The 24,263-nt window shown below is 37.1% G+C and overlaps 1 protein-coding gene across 4 annotated transcripts in view; it reads right to left on the reverse strand.

The window, feature by feature from the left end:
- Nucleotides 1–458: 458 nt before the first annotated feature.
- The window catches only part of ubox5 (U-box domain containing 5), a 75,498-nt gene continuing 51,693 nt past the window's right edge, over nt 459–24,263 (reverse strand). For all 4 annotated transcript variants that reach the window (XM_039759054.1, XM_039759052.1, XM_039759053.1 and 1 more), the window contains 3 exons: nt 17,166–18,483; nt 6,898–7,053; nt 459–1,533 (listed from right to left, as the gene is read on the reverse strand). In XM_039759054.1, the coding sequence (XP_039614988.1) occupies nt 1,325–1,533; nt 6,898–7,053; nt 17,166–18,483 (1,683 nt within the window). In that variant the 3' untranslated portion in view covers nt 459–1,324. The remainder of the gene's footprint in view (nt 1,534–6,897; nt 7,054–17,165; nt 18,484–24,263) is intronic.

A 24,263-nucleotide genomic window follows, 5' to 3' on the forward strand; every position in this document is an offset into this window, starting at 1 on the left:
AAAGTAACTGCAAGTCTGTGTGCCACCTGAATTACACATCACCATTTTATCAGGTTGTATGGTTGCCAATATTCAAATGTACTTTGCATTTTGTTATTATTTATGAATATTATCAGTAATACATTATTTTATGTGTAACTTAACTCCTGCTTGTCTTTTTACTACATCTAATTGCCTGAGGTTATAGATATAGAAGGGAAGGTGAGGATAAGTTATATAGAATAATACCTTATAAACAGTGGTAAGTCTGTGAGATTAGACATTCTAAGGCTACATATTAATAATACAATAGAGAAAAGTAGAGCAATATATATTACTCTACCAAGATAAAACAACATTGAGAACTGTAATGATGATTGCATAAAAAACAAAGAAACGTGTTGCATTTGTAGCACATACTTTAACTGAGCAACAGTTTAAAATTTACATTAAAAAGGCAAACGTAAATGCAAAAGTACTTGAATATTAGTCCTTTTAATGATCAGTTCAAAGAAAATATGAAGATTTCACATAAATTAAAGATATTAATCATTGATTTCGACATATGAAAACCAAACTTAACAACATACAGTGATAACTTAACAAAAATTAATCTGACGTGGATAATGGTTTTGCATCCATTCATTCATCATGAGAACATTCTGCACTGTTACATGTTAGCTTATTAAGGTCTGTCTAACAATGTGGTCTTATTTCACCGCTAAAAGAATAAAGCAACGGTTTATAAAAAAAGAAAGATTGTATCCATGAAAATGGAACTAGCCACAAACAGAAAGGTTTTTCTAGACCTCTTTCTTGGGCAATACTTTAAAAAAATATGGCTCAGCTAATCACAATATATCATTCACAATTAGCAGCGAACATGCATAGTTGTATGCAATATTTCAGCTAAAAGTTTAAGCATAATGAGATTATAAATCAACAGTGTAAAAGGATATAAGTGATAGACTAAGCTATGCAACATACTGTAGATTGAACAAATTGCCACCATTTGTCTGAACACTAGAATCATAACAGGTAAAAGAATTTCTGATTCTCTTTTACAGACTTAAGACTGCTTCGTGTGTTGGTAATGACAGTAAAAATACAGTACTATATTTAGTTGATATCTTAGTTATGTTTTAAATAAAGACAATTTTGCATTTTAAGAAAAATCAAACACACTGTACATTTTACTTGAATAGTATTTGAGAAGTTTCATTGGTCATCTGACAGGCAGAAATCTCAGGTCAAAGTTCTTATAAACATTTTATGTAATATCCTGTGGGTCACTTTACTATTAATTTATAATCACTTGCTCAGAATAGCTTTTAAAAATGACCAACTAGAAATGGACACGAGTGACTTCCCCTCTAGGATAGATATGATTACAGGAAGGACACTGAACAGACTTATTTGAACAACTATTGGAAAGGCAAGTACGACACAGCAGATGGGAACAAGGGAGACAAAAACAGGAAGTTGATTTTGAGTAAAGAGAAAGATCCTGTGAACACAAACAGCAACAGGTCTGATGCAAGATGGTTCCACGATCTGCAAACAAGAAGAAAAAAGAAAAAGTGGTTCATTTTGTCTATTTATGTTCTTAAAAAATAATCTGAGTACACATACAATTGTCATTAAAAATTATAGGCCTTATTTTGATAATTAGTAAGCACAAAGAACACATTGACAAGAGAAATGCATATCAACTTGCTTGTTCATAAACTAAGCTTACCTTATAAACTGCTAAAGATCACTTGAATAGAATGGTTAATTATACAGAAATTTCCTTCCACAAAATGCCATGCCATAAATGGTATTTTCCAAGTTCAGAATGCATAAGTATACAGGACCCTCAAAATCATATGATGCCTCAAGTTGGTCCATTGTTCTACCTTCAGGAAGGAATCCACATTGCTTTTCCTGAATTTGAGGTTTGGCTATTTTCCAGCACATCAGTATATTCTTTACCAGGGAGGCTGAGAAGTATGATCACCTGGTAATTGGAACACCTCTGTTGTGATGTAAGATTTTGCATCTAACTTGATAAATGTTTTGTATGTCTTTATTTATAATTTAGGCAAAGCAATGTAATTTAGTGTTACTTTGGTGAGAGGCATTCGTGTTTGTTCACCCTTTTATGACTAAGTCTGTTTGTAATTTTACAACAGGATTTGGGGGATGTGTCTTAAACCAGTGTGATGAGTATTTCTCTGCTAAAGTCTTTCTACCCCCGCAAGTAAGCTAAGGTGTTTTTTTAACATATGGTTTGGGGGCAGATGTTAAGATGTTCTATTTCCCCCATTGGTCTGACGTATGACTGTTTGGAATTGGCTTGTCTCAGAGGCCTTTAAGTACCATGATGTCCTATTGGCTATAGGGGTTGGAAAGAACATCTATAAATGTACGTGCTTAACCTCACAATCTCTCTCTTGCTAACCTGTGATGATGTAGAAGTATCTTTCTCTTACTGATCTGATGAAGAAGACCATCACACCATGAACTGAAGACAACACAATGAAGAGCACAGCTTCAGCCAAATTGAACAGGCTTGAGGCCTGTTCTGAAGAAAGCCGAGCACCAGTGATGCTTTAACTAGAGACATTTTAAGTAACTACAAGTCTGTGTGCCACCTGAATTACACATCACCATTTTATCAGGTTGTATGGTTGCCAATATTCAAATGTACTTTGCATTTTGTTATTATTTATGAATATTATCAGTAATACATTATTTTACGTGTATGTTAACTCCTGCTTGTCTTTTTACTACATCTAATTGCCTGAGGTTATAGATATAGAAGGGAAGGTGGGGATAAGTTATATAAAATAATACCTTATAAACAGTGGTAAGTCTGTGAGATTAGGCATTTTAAGGCTACATATTAATAATACAATAGGGGAAAGTAGAGCAATATATATTACTCTACCAAGATAAAACACCCCTATTATCCTTCTTTAAAAATACAAACAAATGAAGGCCACCATCTAGATCCACCAGGCCCACAGCACTGTCCTTGCCTTACATGTAACAACTGAAGAGTAGTTCTAGTCAAATACATCATCACAATATTCAGTGCTTACTGCATTTGTGCAGGACCTCCTTACCTTGTGCAATCTCAGCAAAAGAAATGGACCAATGCCCAAACAACACTGCGGGCACTGCCTACTCAATTGACAACATATTTACCATGTTTATGAGTTCCTCAAAGTGCTCTTTAAATAATTTCAATTATTTTGCAAGTTAAGGTAAACATTTCTCCAGCCTTGCTAAGAAAAGCCTATGCAATGTCATAACTTCCCTTTATGTGTTGTCAAATAATTTACCAGAACCAGTTTGAAGCCAAACAAATGTTATTATCTATGGCTTCACTGATTTTCACCCACACACTCAGAGAAACCTTTTTTGCCCAAATCCCAGTTAAATCTGGACACATTCTTGCTAATATTACTGTCCTGGGAAAACATTGTCCATCTGAGTTAACTCATCGACTTGTGTTGAGCAGAGGACAGCTCAGTACCTATCTATAAGAAATTGCCCAGCCTCAGAGCAACACTCCAAGTTATCTATATCTTGAAGTTATATTGGGGTGACCCTCTCATCCACCAGAACAAAGTAAAGCTGGCACACAAACAAGGGCTTGTAAGTACCAACCACAAGGAGCTGCACTTGACCCTCACCCTTCCCCTTGTAGGTAGTAAACCCAAATGGTAGCACCACATAGCTTTTTCCAGCTAAGTTTGACAAGGCTGCTTTCTCCTGGTCATTTACAAATTTGGCTCCAACAGTGGGTCAAAGTGGGTTCTTTAATATTTAATTAGAACACTCATGATGGTCTAAGATTTTTTTTTTTAAATCAGCTCCTTCTTTTTGGCCAATTTGCAATGGGTAATTCCATCACGAACACATATATTTGGACAAGATGCTGTAGTGACAGCAATGTCACAATCATAGAAGGGTCAAGAATAACCGGTTATTGGAAACTTAGGAGTCAAGATATACTGTACAAATACACTGCTCAAAAAACAACAAAACTCAGGGAACACTTAATCATCACAGTCTCACACCAAGTCAAGTTAGCTTCAGGGATATCAGTCTGTCCAGTTATGAAGCATAAGTGATTGTGAATCAACCTCATGTGCTTTGGTGCAAATGAAAGTGACAACAAGTGCACTGAAGAGGCAACATGAGACAACCTCCAAAAAGGGAACTGTTTTGCAGGTAGTGGCCACAGTCCTTGTCACTGCTGGCAGCATTAGGCAGTATCTGCAGCCGGTTCGAGTTGCGCAGGTAATCCAGCTCCTCCAGGATGGCACATCCATATGAGCCATCACAAGAAAGTTTGTGGTGTCTCCCTGCACAGTCTCATGAGCATGAACCACCAACAGATGTGTTGTTACAGGAGGAGAGTTGGACAGGGCTGAAGAAGTGTATCAAACCCAGCAACAAGATCAGTATCTGCTGCTTGTGTGGGGAGGAACAGGAGAAGCACTACCAGAGACCTACAAAATGACCTCCAGCTGGTTACTGGTGTGCATGTTTCTGAGCAAACTGTCAGAAACTCCATAAGGGTAGCATGAGACCCTGACATCCTCTAGTGGAATGTGTGCTAACAGCTCATCACCATGCAGCTTGATTGGCAAGTCACACCTAATTTCAAAAGAATATCAGTCTCTCACAGTTACTCAGATTATGGTAGAGTCATTTATCCTTGTACATTAACAAAAAATATAACATTTTTAGCTATACCTGTAAAACTGAGTGTCAACTAAGCCAATTAGGAAATAGTCTCCCTTGGAAGCATGGACTGTTGGATAAGTTTGGAAAAAGGATATTGGCATACAGATTTATGATCGTGCCTACCATTTTGACATGAACATTTCAAAGTACGACTATATGACCAAACTAAGAGAAACATGAAACAAGTAAGCCTTAAACTGAAATTTCTTTAAACATTAACTTTTTTTTTTCCTGTGTAAAATCAAATTTTTCTCTATTTTTGTGTGAACCATTTTACTTTGACTTTTACTAAAATATTTAAAAGAAAGATATATGGTTTGTGGACTTATTTGAACATGCATCGTACTATTGCCTAAAGCAAGTTAAAGGCTGCAGAGCTTTAGTAATTTTAACAAACGCAGCTATATCCAGCATGACTGGTTTGGCAGTGGGTCAGGTGATGGTCTGGGAAGGCATATCCCTGGAGGATTGCACAGACCTCCACAGGCTACGCAATGATAACCTGACTGCTGTTAGATACCCGGATAAAATCCCCAGACCCATTGTCAGAGTTTACACTAGTGCAGTGGGCTCTAGGCTCCTCCTGGTGCAGGACAATATCTGGCATCATGTGACCACAGTATGTGGGCAGTTTCTGGATGACAAAGGCATTGATTCCCCAGTCCTGAATCCAATTAAGAACCTTTGGGACATTATGCATTGGTGCATCTGCTGTCTCATCAGGAGCATGCCCAGACATTGTTGGAACAGCATACAGGCAAATGGGGGCCACGAGTAACATTATGAGTAGCCATGATTAAATTCACCCAAGTTGGATCAGCCTGTGATTTCAATTTTTGACTTTGATTTTCAGTGTGATGTTGAATCTAGCCCTCATTGGGTTGGTGATTTTTATGTCCATTGACCACTCATTTTGCTCTCAATGAATTACACTGATAAAGATTTTCAAAATGAATATTGAACATTGAGATCTGATGTGTGATTTAAATGTTCCCTACATTTTTGAGCAATGTATGTCTACTCTCTAACAGTTATCATACATAATTCTGTTTTAAATGCAATTTAAAACTGGAATTGAAACTGTCTCAGAAATTTTCTAAATGTGCTTCTGGGCTAAATGTCAACATATTCAAACGTTCTAAACAATAGAGAAAACTTGAAAAATAATGGCTATACAAAAGATACTACAATTAATAAAATGGCAAATCTTTTAGACTGTGGTATACTTGCCACATATGCAAATAATGATTTCAAAAAGTAGGACATTTAATAGGGTCCTTGGCATGAGGAGATTGTTTTCTTTTGTGAGGTCTGCCCCATGAATACTGCAAAACCCTAGAGGAATGTCTGTAGCAGTTCAGTTCATAAATAAATTTTGAGAATTAACTAGCAAATTTACAAGTGCTACACCTTTTCCCTTCTTCCCTTTGACGTCAATTATTTTTATTTAAAGACTTCTTTAAGCCAGATATGTGATAAGTGTAAACTAGTATACTGTAAACATAAATGTGACTGTTGTCAGGAATGTAATTGAATAATTCAGTATTAGTGGCATATAAATGATTGAATGAAATGATTTCCTCAATTATTAAACATGTAATTTGAAATTAAAGCTCAGTAAATTGCAAAATGTACTTTTTATAAAAAAAAGAAAAAAGATTCCTAAGTTAAAATATGTTCATTTTCACAAAACAAAAAAGTATTTCAGTACATACACTCACAGACAGACCTATCCTTACCATACATCTTTCACTAAAATGAGTATTAAAAATTTTTTTTTTCTTTGCCGTACGTGACAAGTATTTAGGCAGAGAATTAGACATCAAATGTGTGTTTTTTTTTGTTTGCTTCATACCAGAATCTCCTCAGTTTGTGATCTTTGGCGATATTCTTCCTGCTCCCTTCCTCCTACCATTTCCCGAGACTGTGGTGCTGTGGTTAGGCAAATGTTCCCTTCATTTGGTTACTCTTTAGCTACTGATACCCCTTTCTCAGATTCAGGAACAGTGGAAGATGTGTGGGTTGTTTTCTCTGTACTGTATTGTATTTATGGTTTATTTTGATATGTTTGATAATTATTATTAAAAATGTATATTTCACAACAAAGATTAACATTAGCAGCAGCAACTAAAACAAAATTTAAAACAGACAAAACTTGAACATGTAAAACCATACCCGAAAGATTCAGGCTACATCTGCCAGTAGATTCAAACCTTGTTTGATCTACATTGCTCTTTTTCAGATGTGCAGTGAACGATGGGAAGGTACGTAAAGCAGAGGCCAAAGCTGTGTCTAAACTGTCAGACAGTCTCTGCATATGAGTGGAAGAACCTAGAAAGACGAAAAAAAGAAACACAGAATGTTGTACTTGGTTGAAACTATATTCCTGCTCGAGTTACATTATATAGGAAGTAAATTTTGTTTAACCATGCTCATACATATACATACATACATATAAACACACACACACACACACACACACATATTCGCCTCACATATTTTATTAGGTTCACATTGCTAGTACCAGGTTGGACCCCCTTTTGACTTCAGAACTTCCGTAATTCTTCGTGGCATACATTCAGCAAGGAACTGGAAACATGCTTCAGGCATTTTGGTCCATACTGACATAGCATCACGCAGTTGTTGCAGATTTGTCTGTTGCATAACCATGATGCAAAACTGCCATTCCACAATATCCTAAAGGTGCTCTATTGGATTGAGATCTGGCAACTATGAATTCCATTTGAGCACAGTGAACTCATTGTCATGTTCAATAAACCAATTTGAGATGATTTGAGCTTTGTGACATTACGCATTACATTGCTGGAAATAGCCATCAGAAGTTAAGAACACTGCCGTTATAAAGGGATGGATATGGTCAGCAACAACACTCAGGTAGGCTGTGGCGTTTAAACGATGCTCAGTTGGTACAAAAGAACCCAAAGTGTGTCAAGAAAATATGTCCCACATTAATACACCACAACCACCAGCCGGAACAGTTGATACAAGGCAGGATGAATCCATGCTTTCGTGTTGTTGATGCCAAGATCTGGCCCTACCATCTGAATGTGGCAGGAGACATTAGACCAGACAATGTTTTTCCAATCTTCTATTGTCCAATTTTGGTGAGCTTGTGTGAGCTGTGGCCTCAGTTGCCTATTCTCAGCTGACAGGAGTGACACTCAGTGTGGTCTCCTGCTGCTGTAGCCCATCTGCTTCAAGGTTCATGTTGTGCCTTCAGAGATGTTCTTCTGTATACCTTGGTTGTAACGACTGGTTATTTGAGTTACTATTACCTTTCTTTCAGCTTGAACCAGTCTGGACAATCTCCAGTGATCTCTGGCATCAACAAGGCATTTTTGCCAAGACAACTGCCACTCACTGGATATTTTCCCTTTCTCAGACCATACTCTGTAAACTCTAGAGATGGTTGTGCATGAAAATCCCAGTAGATCAGCAGTTTCTGAAATACTCAGACCAGCCCTCATATCGAAACCAACAATAATGCCACGTTCAAAGTCACTTAAATCACCTTTCTTCCTCATTTTGATGCTCAACTTGAACTTCAGCAGGTCAACAAGCCTAAATGCATTGAGTTGCTGCTATGTGATTGGCTGATTAGATATTTGCGTTAACGAGCAGTTGAACATGTTAACTAATAAAGTGGCTGGTGAGTGTGTGTATATACACATACATACATACACACAAACACACAGTGGTGCCTTGTATTTCAAATTAAAATTAAATTTCAGGAAGCTGTTCAAACTCCGACATATTCGAAATTCAAATCAATTTTCCCCATTAGAAATAATGGAAAGTGAATGAATCCATTCCCAGACCCTAAACAATACCCATTTTGATAAACTTAAATAGTAAATTCTAAATAATTTAAGGTAAAAATAAAAATTAAATGCACTATATGATAAATTAAAACATGAAAACAAATAAAATAGGTAAACACTGTACAATAAAATAAAAATTGCCATTCATCACTAAGGTACAGTAAATCCAATGTCCCATGTGGCTGGTGGAGAGGAAGAGTAAGGTTGCTGTTTGGAAGGGGAGTTACCTACCATAAACACACCAAATAACTGTACTTCTGGTGTTCTCTCTCCCTTCTGCCTCTTAGCATTACTGGTTGAGGGCCATCAGATCCACCACACATGACCTGCTTTCATGCTTTGCAATGACCATCAATTAAAGCCAACGTTAGTCATTTGGAAAAACAGGAATATTTTACTCTGGGCAATTGTATGTACTGTAGCATGTTCAAGAGTAAGAAGCTACTTCACGCTCAGAATGCATATGTGCACGCATCATGGTTGCCACGTGTTCCCAGTGTTCACTTGACGTGTCCTCTGATCATGTCCTCAGAAATTAATGCAACGCGTGCTGGAGTTCCAGTTCCAGCAAAAAATTGGGGGGTTGGTTTGCAGCACAGTGGGATCAAGTCGAAACGTGACATCGGAGTCTCTGTTTACTATCTACATGTGACAGAAAGCCGCTTTGCAGATCCTACAGGATTGATGTGCGTGCTTCAATATTTGATGAATGGTTCAATGTGGTGAAACAAAATGCCAACATACAAATTAATTTGTGGTGCTTTTATATTCAAGCATCGCAAATTCCCCAGTGTAATGACACTATCCATTTTAAAGGTCTCACATATCATCTTCTGTGCTTTTTTTTTTTTTTTTTGCACCTTTCAACAGCATCAGAATGTACGGCAGCATATATGACCCACAGAGAAAAAAAATAGGGACACAGTGAAAATGTCTATTTTGTAATTAAATTGGAAATTTCAGCTTTAATCTCGAAATTTCCACATTAATATAGTAGTTTATCTTTAAAGTACACCATCGTAAACATCATATCTTAAAACTGACCCAGTTGTTAATCGCTACGTGGTTCTGGAGCACCCTTCTGATCTCACAGGAGCAGCAAGCAACAATCGCCTCACAGAACACATTAAATTTATAATTTTCCAGCTCTCTGCACATTTAGAATCCTTAAATTTATACTTTATATCACTTTCACGATGAAATGTATTAAAGCATGTATGTTACATTTTACAGACACTTTGTTAACTTCACTTAAATAATGAATACTGTTAATAATTACATATGTGGGGTCGGCACAGTTGAGGACTGGTAGCACTACTGCCTCACAGGGAGTCATGTTCCTGGTATTCCCTGCCTGGAGTTTGCATGTTTTCATAGTGGGTTTCTACAGAGTACTCTGGTTTCCTTCCAAAGACATGAAGGTTTGGGGATTTCGTGATACTAAAATGACGGTAGTGTGTGTGTGTGTGTGCGTGTGTTTGTGTGTGCTTGTATTCACCTTGCGATGAGCCGATGCCCTATCCAGGGACTGTTTCTGCCTTGCACCCGATGCCTGCTGGAATGGGTGTATCCCTGGATTGATGGATGTAATGTTTAAACATCCATCCTTTTCAGTGATATTGTGCAAGCTGTCCTCAGAATTTAACGGATATTTCAAGCAATTTATAACACAAGGAAGCCGAACGTTTTCTCACCGCAATGATATCTTGCACTGACACCTGGTGGTATCTTCCAGATTTCCGTAAAGAACGTGCGCAAGTATAAACAGTATGCGACTTGCGTAGCAGTAGCATTCCACTGGAGCAAGCAAAAGGTTATCTTTTAAAAATGAAACCTGCAACACAATCGAGTATGCAGAAAGAAGTTTGAATTCTTTCTTAATCTAATGTACTCACTGCCAAGCTGTGCATTATACCAGATCAGATTTTGCTGTTTACATAGCAGGAGTAACAAAGGCAACGGAAAGAAAATAAAACTAGCTGATTGCTCAACACAGTCAGACAACCCTTAAAAATTACATTTAAAACCCAAGAACATAAAGCAAGATCAGAAACCAAAACATACAGGCAAAATTGAAAAAAAAAAAACTAAAACCACAAGCAAAACTGAACAGAAAATATTTGGGCTTGATGCAACACATGACTAACAGTTAATAGAGGTATGAAAGTATGCAAGATTACCTACAAGCATTTCTTTTAAGATGCTCCTGAATTATTTAAATGTATCAATATTTAGAAATAAAAGGTGATTCTCTAAACTTTATTACTTATATTTTACTGCAAAAAAAAAAACCCAAAAAAACTCTGTGAAGAAGGAACCATATAACTTATGCCTTTCATAATGAACATTTAAAGGATTTGAGAAAATAGTTACATAAATTTTTCTAGATGATATTTCGTATTACATACAATTGGTTCTTTTTTTAAACATTTTTAAGATACAAACATTGTTTAATACTGTTCTGTCTTTTCAGTATTAATTCTATTTTTTATTAACATTAGCATTACTTTGATGTTAATTTCCAAACAAATGTCCTTTTTATTCCTCTCTTTCCTTAATAAGACTAAGGTTCAGCAACAAATTTTGAAATCAAATGTATCAATATGTATACAGGTATACAACTGGCACTGAACACAACTACACCATTTATGATGCTACCTACCTCTTGCCACATACAAAGAAAAGGAGTGAATAGAGACGTCTGACTTCTTTAAAAATGGGGCTTTGCAAAAATAAACATTTATGCAAAAACAATGTGGGTGGTGATTTTTCCAATACTTGTCAACTTGCCAAAAGTGAAAGCATGCAGGAAACATTCACAGCTGTAAAGTTGATGTATTCAGTGACTTTGAAGGCTTTTATTTCTCTTGATTTCCAATTTTTTTATTATAAATAATAAAAAATATTATAAATATTATTATATAATATTATAAATATCTTGATTATTATTATCATAAAATTGGCTTCACTGAACAATGTAACTTCCATGGCAAATGAATGTATGTCCTAATTGTATCAAAATACATTTCTTTTAAATATACTGAACTTGCCCTTTAAAACACATCATTGTTTGTTTTCTTTTTATTACTGAATAAATTATATTTTTGTGTCAGCACACTCCACACATAACATTCAGAAAAGTGGAGTATGTAGTACTTACATTGAATCCATAATAAATAACTGAAGTATGCAGAATGTGGGTGTGCTTAAAAAAAATAGGAAAATAAAAACACCAATGAACTGACACTCCGTACACTATGCCTAATGTGACAACCCCATAATGAAATAAACTTCACACAACACTTCAATAATTAAATGAGTTAGGAAAATTAATTGAAAGATGGTCTACTGAGCTGCACTCACATTGTATGAATGCTAAAAGTTACTTATAATTTTCAGATTTCACTTTATTATTTTAGCTCTTGATGCATTTTAAATATAACCTTCTATTTTAACCACATGAACAGTCTGGGTATCTGTTTACTTGCGTTGTAAATATGTAGTACTTTTACAATTTGAACATCTGAAGGTATGTGAGGGTAGTGATAGCAGCACTGTTTTCTAGAACATTCTAGGGAATACAGTGACAATCCTAAAAAAAACACTGAAAGATGAATCCCTCCAGCATGTCACAGATCTGCCCCTTGGCCAAGGGAGCAACCTAACTTCCATTCTTCCTCCCTCAGTACTGTATTTTCTCAAACCACTGCTTCTCCGGAACAGGAAGCAGAGCTGTTCTACCCCAAGGTCCTATTATTTTTCCAGGCTTCTCTGTCACAAACGGTTAGTCTTGCACCAATTGACAATAATATCTTTGGTAACTGGCAGCTGATTACTTAAACTGACAATGTATGTTGCTTTGCTGATGATTTAAACCATGGACTAAACAGGTCGTACATACCCTGTTTACATTGGGCAATAAACACATTACATTCAAATCATTAAATGTTCTTTAGCAAACAGATACAAATCTAATTATACTTTCCCTTGCAAAATAAAAACTAACAATCTGACAACTTCCTCTGTTGTGGGGGTTAACATGGTGGGTGCACCCAAGTTTTATATGCTTCTTGATTTTTCTAATGATAATGAAGGCCCACAGAAGAAGCCAACTACAGAATATTTCAGTAGAAGATAAGAGAGGAGGGGCATGCTTCTATAATGGTAAAACTGTTACAGCTTTCTTCAGACACAAGTGTACTGAACTTTAGAGGCGTGAATGAAGTTAAGACTGGTGGGATAAAATAAATTTGGATTAATCAATGACAGTGGCTGGCTGCTATTTGTGAAAGACAGCATCTTCTACTAAGAAAAGAAATTCAGAGAAGAGGCAAACCTGCTGAAAGGCATGTAGCAGTGGCGTAACAGTATCTTCAACTACAGAGAGCATCCTGGCATACTTTATCACAGTATGGTATGCCAGATGCATGGGAAAAGACAAGAAGGCTCTCCAGAGAGTCATAAACACAACACCAAAAAAAAAAAAAATCACAGGCTGTTGTCTGCCTTCCCTGGAAGATCTTGCCCGCTCCTGCTATTTTACCAGAGCTACAAACATCATTAAGTATCTTTCACACCCTGGTCACCACCTGTTTCAACTGATGCCCTTTGGTTGGCATTATAGATCTTTGAAAGTATGGACCGATAGGTTGAAAAAAAAAGTTTCTATCCAATGGCATGGCCAAAAATAAGCAAATTAAGGTGGTTTCAATAATTTGTGGTCAGTGCTGAGAAATAGACTTATAATACAGCTGCTGCTGCTCTCGTGCAGCTACTCGCCAGTGAAATGGTATTACTTATTGTATTACTACTGGAGGCAGCGGAGGAAGTTAGGAGCATGCACTGATTACAACACGTTGCCGTACTCATCAAATGGTAAACCACCAGAGTGCAACAGGTGATACCTCAGCACCGCACTGAACAGTGTGAGTGGCTGGAATGCCAATTCTGCCAACAACCTCTAAGTTGGAGGACCTGCTTGCAGAGTGCAACAGTAATAAACCAAAAGGTTTATTGATATTTTATCTCATTTATTTATTTTAAGTATATTTTTACATATAATATAAATTTTTGTGTTGTAGCATTGGTCCGTTTTTCAGAAAAGTAGTGTTGTTTTGTTTTTTGTATCCAGGTGTAGTGGCACTTGTAATTTCATTGTAAATTATTTTACAATGACAATAACAGCTTTCTATTCTATTTCTATTCCATTTTGCCACTACTGCTGGTTTTAACACCTATACAATCTTCTTAGAATAAATAAACCACCAGGAATTTGTTCAGTACTCTGTGATCTGTTCTTGTGCTTTAAAATGGAACTTTGGAGAGAATGCATGAAACATAATTTATTAACATTTCTTCCCATAAATGTGAATAAAGCACCTATAGTACATTGTGTCCATGCTGCACTGCCCTGTTTAAATTTTCTGCTCTTTCTAAACACAAAAGTGCCAATACTTAATGGTTGATGAGACCACCCTTTAATGCATGTGCTAGGTATACTGCCTAATTTGTGGATGGTGAACACATAAATAACCTTACAACTTAGTCATTTGGGAATCTTTCAGAACAACAGCCTTTCTGACTAGTCAACAAATTTGGTTAAATTGTTTGCTTCACCATGTTCATTCACTTTGAAGCCCAAAAACTGCCAAATTGGCAAGGCTCATTAGGCATCAATTCATCCATTTGTGCTCTTGTAAATTAAATTAACAGCTTTCATATTTTTTTCATAGTGCATGGCTATTAACAGTGAGGACATACTATGGCCAAAGCGAAAACTGTTGGAATTGCAGAACAGCATTGTTGGCTTACGTTAGAAACACTGATGTGGCATTCTCGGTGATAAATTGTCAGTTAGCGATGTTTAAGGGGACAAGTGATCGACCTATATTTTTGGGGGTTCTATATACACAATACTATCAGTGCTATACATATCAATTGCAAAGTCTCAGAGTCACACAAAGTAAAGTAAATAACTGCTACATAGTCTTGGCATTACAGTGAATGGCATATATTTGAAGAACAGAAAAAAATATGGGGGTACACTAAAATTATGAGAGACATACTGCATCAAAGCTTATGTCTTTAATCAGTCATTTCTGCACCGATGGCAATTAACCATCACAAACCAAGGTTTGAAAAGTCTTTAGAACCCTACTGCAAAGGCAAAAAAAAAAAATACTGCATACTGTAGGCCATTGGGTATACTGACACAGACAAATGCATGCTTTTCTGAATGGCATTTTTCTTTATTTCTTTGCAGCAAAGTCATTGATCAGATCACTAAAATTTAGTTTACAAACCAGATCACTCTCAATTTACATCAAATGACCAGTCATTGCTTTCCTACTGTGGATTTCAGCCTATTTTTTACTAGCCTCAGCTTGCGTTTAAAAGATTTTCCTGACACTTGATTAATCATAAAAGACATAACATAAATTCCCAAGTATAAGGTTCACATGCTCCATGAAATGAAAAAAGTAACGTTACTTCTTCAGATGTTTAACTGAATATACTATAAATGCATGGTAACATAGCATCAGTTACTAACTAGCTACACATGCATCCATCTGGCTGGACTTTATGTCACATGTTCTTTAATCCTGCTTGTAAGGCGCAGTAGATGATCAGTGGACTCCAAGAGCCGTCACCTACAGCAGGCAATTTTAATTTGGTGTCCATTCAAAATTCAAAAAGTCAAAGTCAATATAATGATTACAAATAACATTCAAATTTTATGTATGATATTAAACATTTATATTTTCTGCTTACTCTTTTTGGCATACTTTACATAATACTGTACCATCTCTTACAGAATAAGGCATTTATATGCATAGTTTATTAAGTGAAATGCTTAAATATTAACAAAATATAAGCATTTATACAGTGACAAGCACTACTGCCTCACAGCTCTAGGTGAGTCAGAGTTGAATCCCGTCCCAATCATTGTCATTTAAGAGGTTTAATGTCTTCATGCCCATGTGAGTCTTCTTCACAAATTCAAAAGACATGCAGCTTAGGATTGGTTGGAAATTCTATTAGCATTGAACACGTGTCTGTGACTGTGCTCACCAGTAGTTTAACTGGTTTCCGCCTACTGCATGTTACTAGGCTCTATCTCCCTGAAGTGCTGAAGCTGCCATAAAAAGATAAATGACTGCAATTCACAGCAAAAAACAATTATCTGCAGAAAATATATGCAGATAAGTTTGTAAAATATATTAATTAATTACAATTTTAAAGGTTCAACTTTTGTACTTTTTATTGAGAATACCAGATACTTTAAGGACGGGGAATTTTCTGACATTCCATATGCTGCTTCTTATTAAGCATTTTACAAAATGGAGTTCTTTGAAACCTAAACAATATCTTATAGGTGCCTATGACTTTTCCTTCTATCAATAGAAATATTTATTTTTGTTTTGTAGCTAGAAAAAGGAATTCAGTTATTAAACGATGACTTAAAAATATGAACTAAAAAACTGTATTTTTAAACCAGTGTTTCATCAGCATTAATTAAAGGACCTTCCAAATTGTAGTACTTATATAGAAAACTCACAAAGGGGAAGATTTCAAAGAATGATTATGATTATTTTGTAAATTTAATGTGGACTGTTTTATTAATAAATACAGACAGTGAAATAAGAAAATGTGCAACAGATATAAATGCAGAAAGCATCCATTTGCTTTGCAAAAATAAGCAAAGCTGAAGAAGAAACACTGCATCCTGTACATTGATACATTAACATATTGCTGATTCCTTAATAGTAACAAACACATTGGCACTACTTGGGCTATAATCAATGTTGTCACACTAAACATCCACCCATCCATTATCCAACCTGCTATATCCTAACTACAGGGTCACAGGGGTCTGCCGGAGCCAATCCCAGCCAACACAGGTTGCAAGGCAGGAAACAAACCCCAGGCAGGGTGCCAGCCCACCACAGGGTGCACATACACACCCACTAGGGACAATTTAGAATCGCCAATGCTCCTTACCTGCATGTCTTTGGACTGTGGGTGGAAACCGGAGCACCCAGAGAAAACCCACGAGGAGAACGTACAAACTCCACTCAGGGAGGACCCGGGAAGCAAATATATATATATATATATATATATATATATATATATATATATGGTTGAATAGTTTTACTGTCAAATAATGCAAAGAGTACGCGACACGTCCTCGCCCTAATTCTGGGCTCATCAGGCATACACACTCACTGCACCCCCTCTTGAGGAATCGAACCTTGGTGTCAGAGGCAAAGCCTCCTTACGTTGCACCATGGCATGCAGTTCGTTTATTTGACAGCATGTAGATCAGGGTAATTACATTCATGGCATATGGATCAGTATCCTGGGTGACCTTGATAGCTTTTGCATATATGATGTTGCATACTTTCTGCTGCAGATGGTCTGTTCGCACAGGACTGAGAAAGTACGTAAGCATAATATAATATAAACATTATCCTACCTAAGCTATACCTGATAAAAGATCCTTATGCTGAAGACAGACTCAGATAGGGTTCAACAATTTTAAATCACATTATTGTAAAAGTGTTCCTTTATTAGACCATATACTCATTCAAATGTTCTCACCTGAATCTGCTGGAGACGACAAGGTGTTGTGTTCTTCTGCTCGTAGTTTTTTTGCAGGTATCATTGTTGCAGAACTGAAAGCACATTCTTCCTGTCTTTGACCGTTCAATTCTTTAGAACATTTTTGAACAAGAGAGCTATTTTTAACTTCTTGTATAGCTGCAAGGGATTTCTCACTGGAAGTGGATTCAGCATTTCCAAAACTGGTACATTCAAAAGCTGGTTTTAAGTGTGATGCTATTTTATTCTGTACAGCATCATCACTGAGTGGAGAGACAGAAACATATTCACCTTTTCTCTTTCCTGAAACAAGGCTTGTTTTTTCAGATGTTAACCTTGAAGGCTGAGGGAGCTGTGAGCAGCTGGTTCTTCCAACTACAAAAGGTACTGTTAAACATTGATCACCTTTCTGCAGAAGGAAAAGATCAATCCTACTCTTTAAACAAGGATGGGGCAGAGGTCTGGAATCCTTGGAAAAAGGCACAGCAGTGAAGGGATCATTTGGGGATCGACCCCAAGCAGCTTCCCTTTTGTTGTATTCCTCTAGAGTGCTTTGGTCCACTGCCTTTCCAGAAGGCAACAGAATTGGCAAAGTCATTAGTTCCTGCGTTATAGGATCAAGAAATTCTTCTGGAATACCAAGGTCTTCATTTAGTAAAACTGGTTGCTGTGGCTCTGGATTTTCACTCACTATAGTCAAGTCTGAAACTGCCTTTTTATTTCCACTGTGGGCTTTCAAGAGTTTCTCTATAATATCAGAAGAACAAGATCTGGAGGGCTGTCCCCAAACTGACAGTTTTTTGATCCCCAGAGGACAATTACCAACCACAAAAGACAGACAAATTCTTAAAGACATCACACCTGCAAGAGAGGCAGGGCCTTTGGACCACAAATCCTGCTCCACCACACTGGCTTCTAAAACTGGAGGTTCCATTTTTTCAAAAGGAATTCTGGATCTGAACCCACGGTTCCAAAAAGACACCTGGCTCTTGCCTTTCAGTAAGCATTTTCCTACAAGGGTGAAAACTTCTTTTTCAGAACACTCTGGGCTTTCCTTACAAGTCAAATATTCCTCAGCAGTAGACTTGGGTTTGGTAGAACAAGATGAGGTATACATTTCTAAACTTTGGGAAACATTATTTATGTTAGCTCCTTCCGTTCTCAAATCAAGATCAACTCTTTTTATTTCAGCTTTGAATGGAAAATGCAATGTAACATGAACAGGAGGACGGATGAAATACTCTGCTCGAAAGCCACATCTTTTTAAACTTATGTCCTCAGAAATCAAGTTTGACACCTCATAGCCATCTGCACACACCTAAAAGTAAGCACAAATATAGCATCAACACAAATTTCAAAAGAAATCTACATTTTTCAGAAATACTCTGGCAAACTCACATTAAAGTCAAAACATTTTACTTTTTTTCTATAACAGTAATAACTATATAAAATGAACACTGTACTGAAATTAGTCTAGGGAATGACATAAAAAAATTATAATTTCCAATAAAGTCTACTAAAACAAGGTTTAAAATCAAAACAAGGTGTCTCAGATTTCAAGATGTTGAGTAGTTCATTTGTATTCTTCCTTTCTATGCCAGAATGGCTCCATACCTTTTATTCTTGAGTTTTTAGTAGGTCATAAAGAAGAATACTGTTCACATGCATTATTAAATTTTTAGTCTAGAAAAGTGGTTCCCAAACTCGGTCCTGGGGACCCACTGTGGCTGCAGAATTTTGTTCCAACCAGATTCACAATCGGTGATAATAATCGATAACAACGATCTCACTTAATTAGCAGGTCTTTTTTACTCTTTTTATTTTGCCTTCAGCAAAACACAACAGTATGGTTTTTACATTTAAAAGCCATTCAGAAATATTTCTATTTTTTTGTAAAGCTATAAATGCTTAACTCTCTTTTGTTGTTTTCCTATTATTTGCCCCTTTTCCTGTGTAGGTTGCTTCCTTCATTTAACCCTAATAGTGACAATTAAGAACCAGCACAGCAGACACCCAGGATGATGAAAGCTGCAACAACTTCAGTATCAGACCCGCTAATTAGTAAATAATCAAATAAATAACCAGAACACATGGAAAAGTAGAATTAAAATTAGGTTGAAAATACTGTTAACAACTTAAAAAAAAGACATATTCCCCATATAACTGCTTATTACATTTTAATAAAAATCTACCAAACTTAGTTTGTAGTTTCTACATTGATTCCAAAACACAGAAACTGGGAAATGATGACTCGCTTAATTAGGCTAAGAGTCCAATGAAAAACAGAAGTTGGCTGGAACAAAAACCTGCAGCCACAGTGGGTCCTCAGGACCGAGTTTGGGAAACACTGGTCTAGCATGTCAAAAGAATCCTATAAGAATATAAATTAACTGTTTTCTTATTCCTGTGGTGACATTTAATATTTTTCTAGCTTTAAGTTTTTAATAATGATGACAGGCAAAAGAACTACTTCCTTGGAAGTACATTGATCACTTGTTAATACAGTAATCTTCAAGATTTTTAAAGGTATTGTTTGGATGATTCAAAGGATTATTCAGGATCATTTCATGGTTGCTTTCTAATGATTTTTCTGTGCATCTGTAATTTCTAACATATGAGGGATGTTCAATAATTTATCTACCTTAGTAGGAAAGAAAAGAGTTTTCAAAAATATTTTTGTTTTATTTTTCAGTATCATACCCTGACAGTTCAATCATCCATGTTTCCTGCAATTACTTTAAACCCTTTGGGGAAAAAAAAAAAAAAAAAAAAAAAAGTTCTGTTTGACCTTCAAACCAGGAAGTTACATCTGCCTTGAATTCTTCAACGCTGTCCACGAAGAGATTTCTTCAAAACTCTGAAGCAGCAGCATGCCTCCTGTGAGTTTTCCTTGTCTATTCTCCTTGATTGACTCCTGCAAAGCAATCATTGAGTTGGCATAACATTCCACAGTTACGGTTGTCTTGTGTGGCATGAACTCCAGAAACAAAAGTCCTTTGGGATCCCAGAAGACAGTTATCATGACTTTGCCTGCAGAATTTTCTGTCATGAACATTTTTGGGGTGGGAGATGACTTGTGCTTCCACTGCATTGACTCCATTTTAGACTCAGGATCTCTGTGTTAGACTTAAGTCTCATCTCCAGTCACCAAACGATAAAACAAAATTCACTTGGTCTTCATGGAGCATCTCCAAGTTCTCCTGATAGCACTGGAGCCTCGTGGGCTTCTGACATGGCATCTGCATTCTTGAAACATATCTTGCACTGACCTTTGACATTCCCAACTTTTCATGAATTATTTTCCAAACTGTATGCTGAGATGCCCGTTTCTTCACCTATTCAGGAAACCTTAATTCATCTGTCTGACAAAATAAAATTCTTGACTTTCTTGCACATTTCTGGGGAATTTGCTTCCACAGGCCATCCAGTGTGAGGGTCATTTTCAATGGACTCTCTACCCGACTTAAACTGCTTGCTCCAAAAACCTCTCATCACTAATTCTCCAAGTTCCCGTGTAGGTAGAAGGTTGAAATTTGGCAGGCTCATTCCTTACAGCTTCCTTACAAAAGTTGGGCAGGTTTCATTTTGAAATTCTATGCGTAATGGTCATAACTGGAAGCTATTTTTCTCCATTTACTGTAATGGAGTTGAGCTTGAAAGCCGTGGGAGCGGAGTTTCGTGTGACATCATCACGCCTCCCACGTAATCACGTGAACTGACTATCAACTCAGTGCGTAGAAAACCAGGAAGAGCTCCAAAAAGCGCTGAAGAAAACATGCATTATACAATTGAGAAGGCAGCGAAACAAGAAGCGAGCGAATGACATATACAACCATATTCATGAGTGCTGCTACTTTTCGGAAACAAAGCAAGGTGTAAACCTAAAGTTTAAATTAAGTTCATAGACAGGCTGCCGCTGGCGTTTGTCATGCCCACGGGTAATGTGGGATACAAGTTTAATGAGAGCACGCAGGATATAAACAAGAGTTTTGATCACTTTGTAACTAAGTTAAAATTGCACGGGAAGGGCTGTGCTTATGCAAATTCCGAGAGACTGTGTTTGTGGGGGATTGACAGTTAAGGCGGGTGGGGGAGTCACGTCATCATTTCTCCTCCCATTCACCTCATTTCGCACTGAGCTGAGCTCCGCAGCTAACGCACGCAGTGTTACAGAAGCGACTTTGTGACGCTGCCACCAAATACTCACAGAAAAATCCAAATGTTAATACACACGCTGTCTCTACAGTTTCTCCTCACTGAATCCTCCAGGCACTACTTACAAAAGGTTACATTGACAATCGTGTTACGTTATTTTTAAAATGTTTCCTTTTCTTAGCACAAGCACAGCTGAGAAGCTTCAATGCATGTGCTCCATAACGCGTTAAAAATCACACATTTAATCACACTTTGCAATACAAGCAAAGGGGAACTTCTGTCAATGCATGATTTCATGGTACACCGATTACATTGATCAACGCTTCCCGATTCATTTTACCCTCGCACCCCCTTGGTTTGAGAAGAAGAATGAAAAAATATGAGGTTAACACAGAAAAACAGATCACCAATTGAAGCTTTATGAATAATCGATTCGCCATCAATAATTGTTTTGGTAAAGCCATACTCAGTGTAATCCTCCTTCCATTATATAATTTTTCTGCTACTAGCCATGATTAAATGAACAGTAAAAAAGTAAGAGCGAGGCGAGGGTGACTTATTCAGGCAGGCAAGCGACAGCTCAATAGTTCGAATTTGGATATAAGTAGGTTCTATTTAGTCACCAGAAATATCTTTGTTAGAAATGGAAGTTGAATTTAGTCTTTAAATTTCTATGGTAAAGAAAAAGTTATGCAATGATAACTACATTTAACTATATAAAGTCACTGTCGGAATAAATAAAGTCAAAACTTGAATATATAAAGTCAGCGTCGGTATATATAAAGTCAGAACTTGAATATATAAAGTCAGCGCTGGAATATATAAAGTCAAAACTTGAATATATAAAGTTATTCCCAAATATATAAAGTCAAAACCTATATAATATAAAGAGTATATAAAGACAGCGTTGTAATATTTCGGAATATATAAAGTAAGCGCTAGAATATATAAATTCAAATCAAGTCAATAGTTCAGTTCAGAGTTGTTTCAATCAATAGATTTTGACTTTGACTTTATATATTCAGGAATCTATACTAATAAAAGGCAAAGCCCTCACTCACTCACTCACTGACTCATCACTAATTCTCCAACTTCCCGTGTAGATAGAAGGCTGAAATTTGGGAGATTTATTCCTTACAGCTCACTTACAAAAGTTAAGCAGGTTTCATTTCGAAATTCTACACGTAACGGTCATAACGGTCAACAACGTCCGCCATGTTGAACTTTCTTATTTATGGCCCCATCTTTACGAAATTTGGTAGGCGGCTTCCCTGCGCTAACCGAAACTGATGTATGTACTTATTTCGATGGTATGACGCCACTGTCAGCCGCCATATTGAACTTTCGGCCGCCATATTGAACTTTCCAACGTCACTAATTTTCCAACTTCCCGTATAGGTAGAAGGCTGACCCCATCTTCACTGACCCCATCTTCACGAAATTTGGTAGGTGGCTTCCCTGCGCTAACCAAATATTGAACTTTCCAATGTACATACTTATTTAGGTGGTATGACGCCACTGTCAGCCGCCATATTGAACTTTCCAACGTCATTAATTCTCCAACTTCCCGTAGGTAGAAGGCTGAAATTTGGCAGGCTCATTCCTTACAGCTTACTTACAAAAGTTAAGCAGGTTTCATTTCAAAATTCTACGCGATAACAGTCATAACGGTTGACAACGTCACTCGCCATGTTGAACTTTCTTATTTATGGCCCCATCTTCACGAAATTTGGTAGGCTGCTTCCCTGCGATAACTGAAACCAATGTACATTCTTATTTCAGTGGTGTGGCGCCACTGTCAGCCGCCATATTGAACTTTCAACGTCACTAATTCTCCAACTTCCTGTATAGGTAGAAGGCTGAAATTTGGTACTTATTTCGGTGGTATGATGCCACTGTCGGCCGCCATATTGAACTTTTCAATGGTCTTTGTTACTTATGGGCCCATCTTCAAGAAATTTGGTACGTGGGTTCCCAACGCTAACTGAATCCTACTTACATACATATATACGTCCATAGCCTGTAGCTCAGTCACCGTGTGAGGCGGCGTTGGGTTCCCCATCCCAACACCTCCAACTTTGTTGGCTGCCTGCCTATATAACGCCGTCTGTCGCTCCAGTCTCTACATTCCCTTCCTTGCTTCGCCACGGTATTCACGTCTCCCTGCTGATAACTAAAGCCTTTTTATTTAATCCATGGCTTCTCCGCTGTTTTATTGTTCATTTATTACGATTATAGTTATTGTGTAGGTATTTTAGACTTACTTTACATTGTTCAGGTACCCACTTCCTTTATCATTCCAACCGTACCCCCATTAACATGTCTATCGAGGTGATCACCATCGATCAAAGAACTGTCACTTACCAAGTGGTTTCCATGCCCGGAGATGGCACCTGCCTTTTCCATTCTCTTTGTTACATATTGCACGGCCATATCAGGCTCACTCTTGATATCTGGAGGAACATTGTGTCTTATGTATTGAATTACTGGGACAAGTTCAAGGTGTGGACTGATGACGGTACAGGAGATAATTATTCTACACAGGAGCACTAGAAGAGTGAAATGCTTAAGCCCTTTACCTATGCATCTGCATGTGAGTTGATGGCCGTCGCTGAATTGTTCGGTTGTCGCTTTCAAGTGTACCGAAATGGCCAAATATTTTACACCTTTGGACAACCGCCAATGCCTCTTAAACATCTCAGATTCACAGGTGACGATTTCAGTAGTGGACACTTTGATGTTTAGAAATGTTTAAACTCTCAAAAGCTGGATGTGAAGTTATCAATGAAACTGGTTGTATACTTACAACGCTTGACAGATGCCGAATGTCTCTTCAACACAACTCCTACAAATACTGTCGTACTTGAAACAAACCATGAAACTCAAAGCAATTATGACAGCAACAATCCAAGCTGTGAGATTTGAAACAAGATTACTGTTCAC

The sequence above is a fragment of the Polypterus senegalus genome, chromosome 7, assembly GCF_016835505.1.
Source record: "Polypterus senegalus isolate Bchr_013 chromosome 7, ASM1683550v1, whole genome shotgun sequence".
Lineage (NCBI taxonomy): Eukaryota > Metazoa > Chordata > Cladistia > Polypteriformes > Polypteridae > Polypterus > Polypterus senegalus.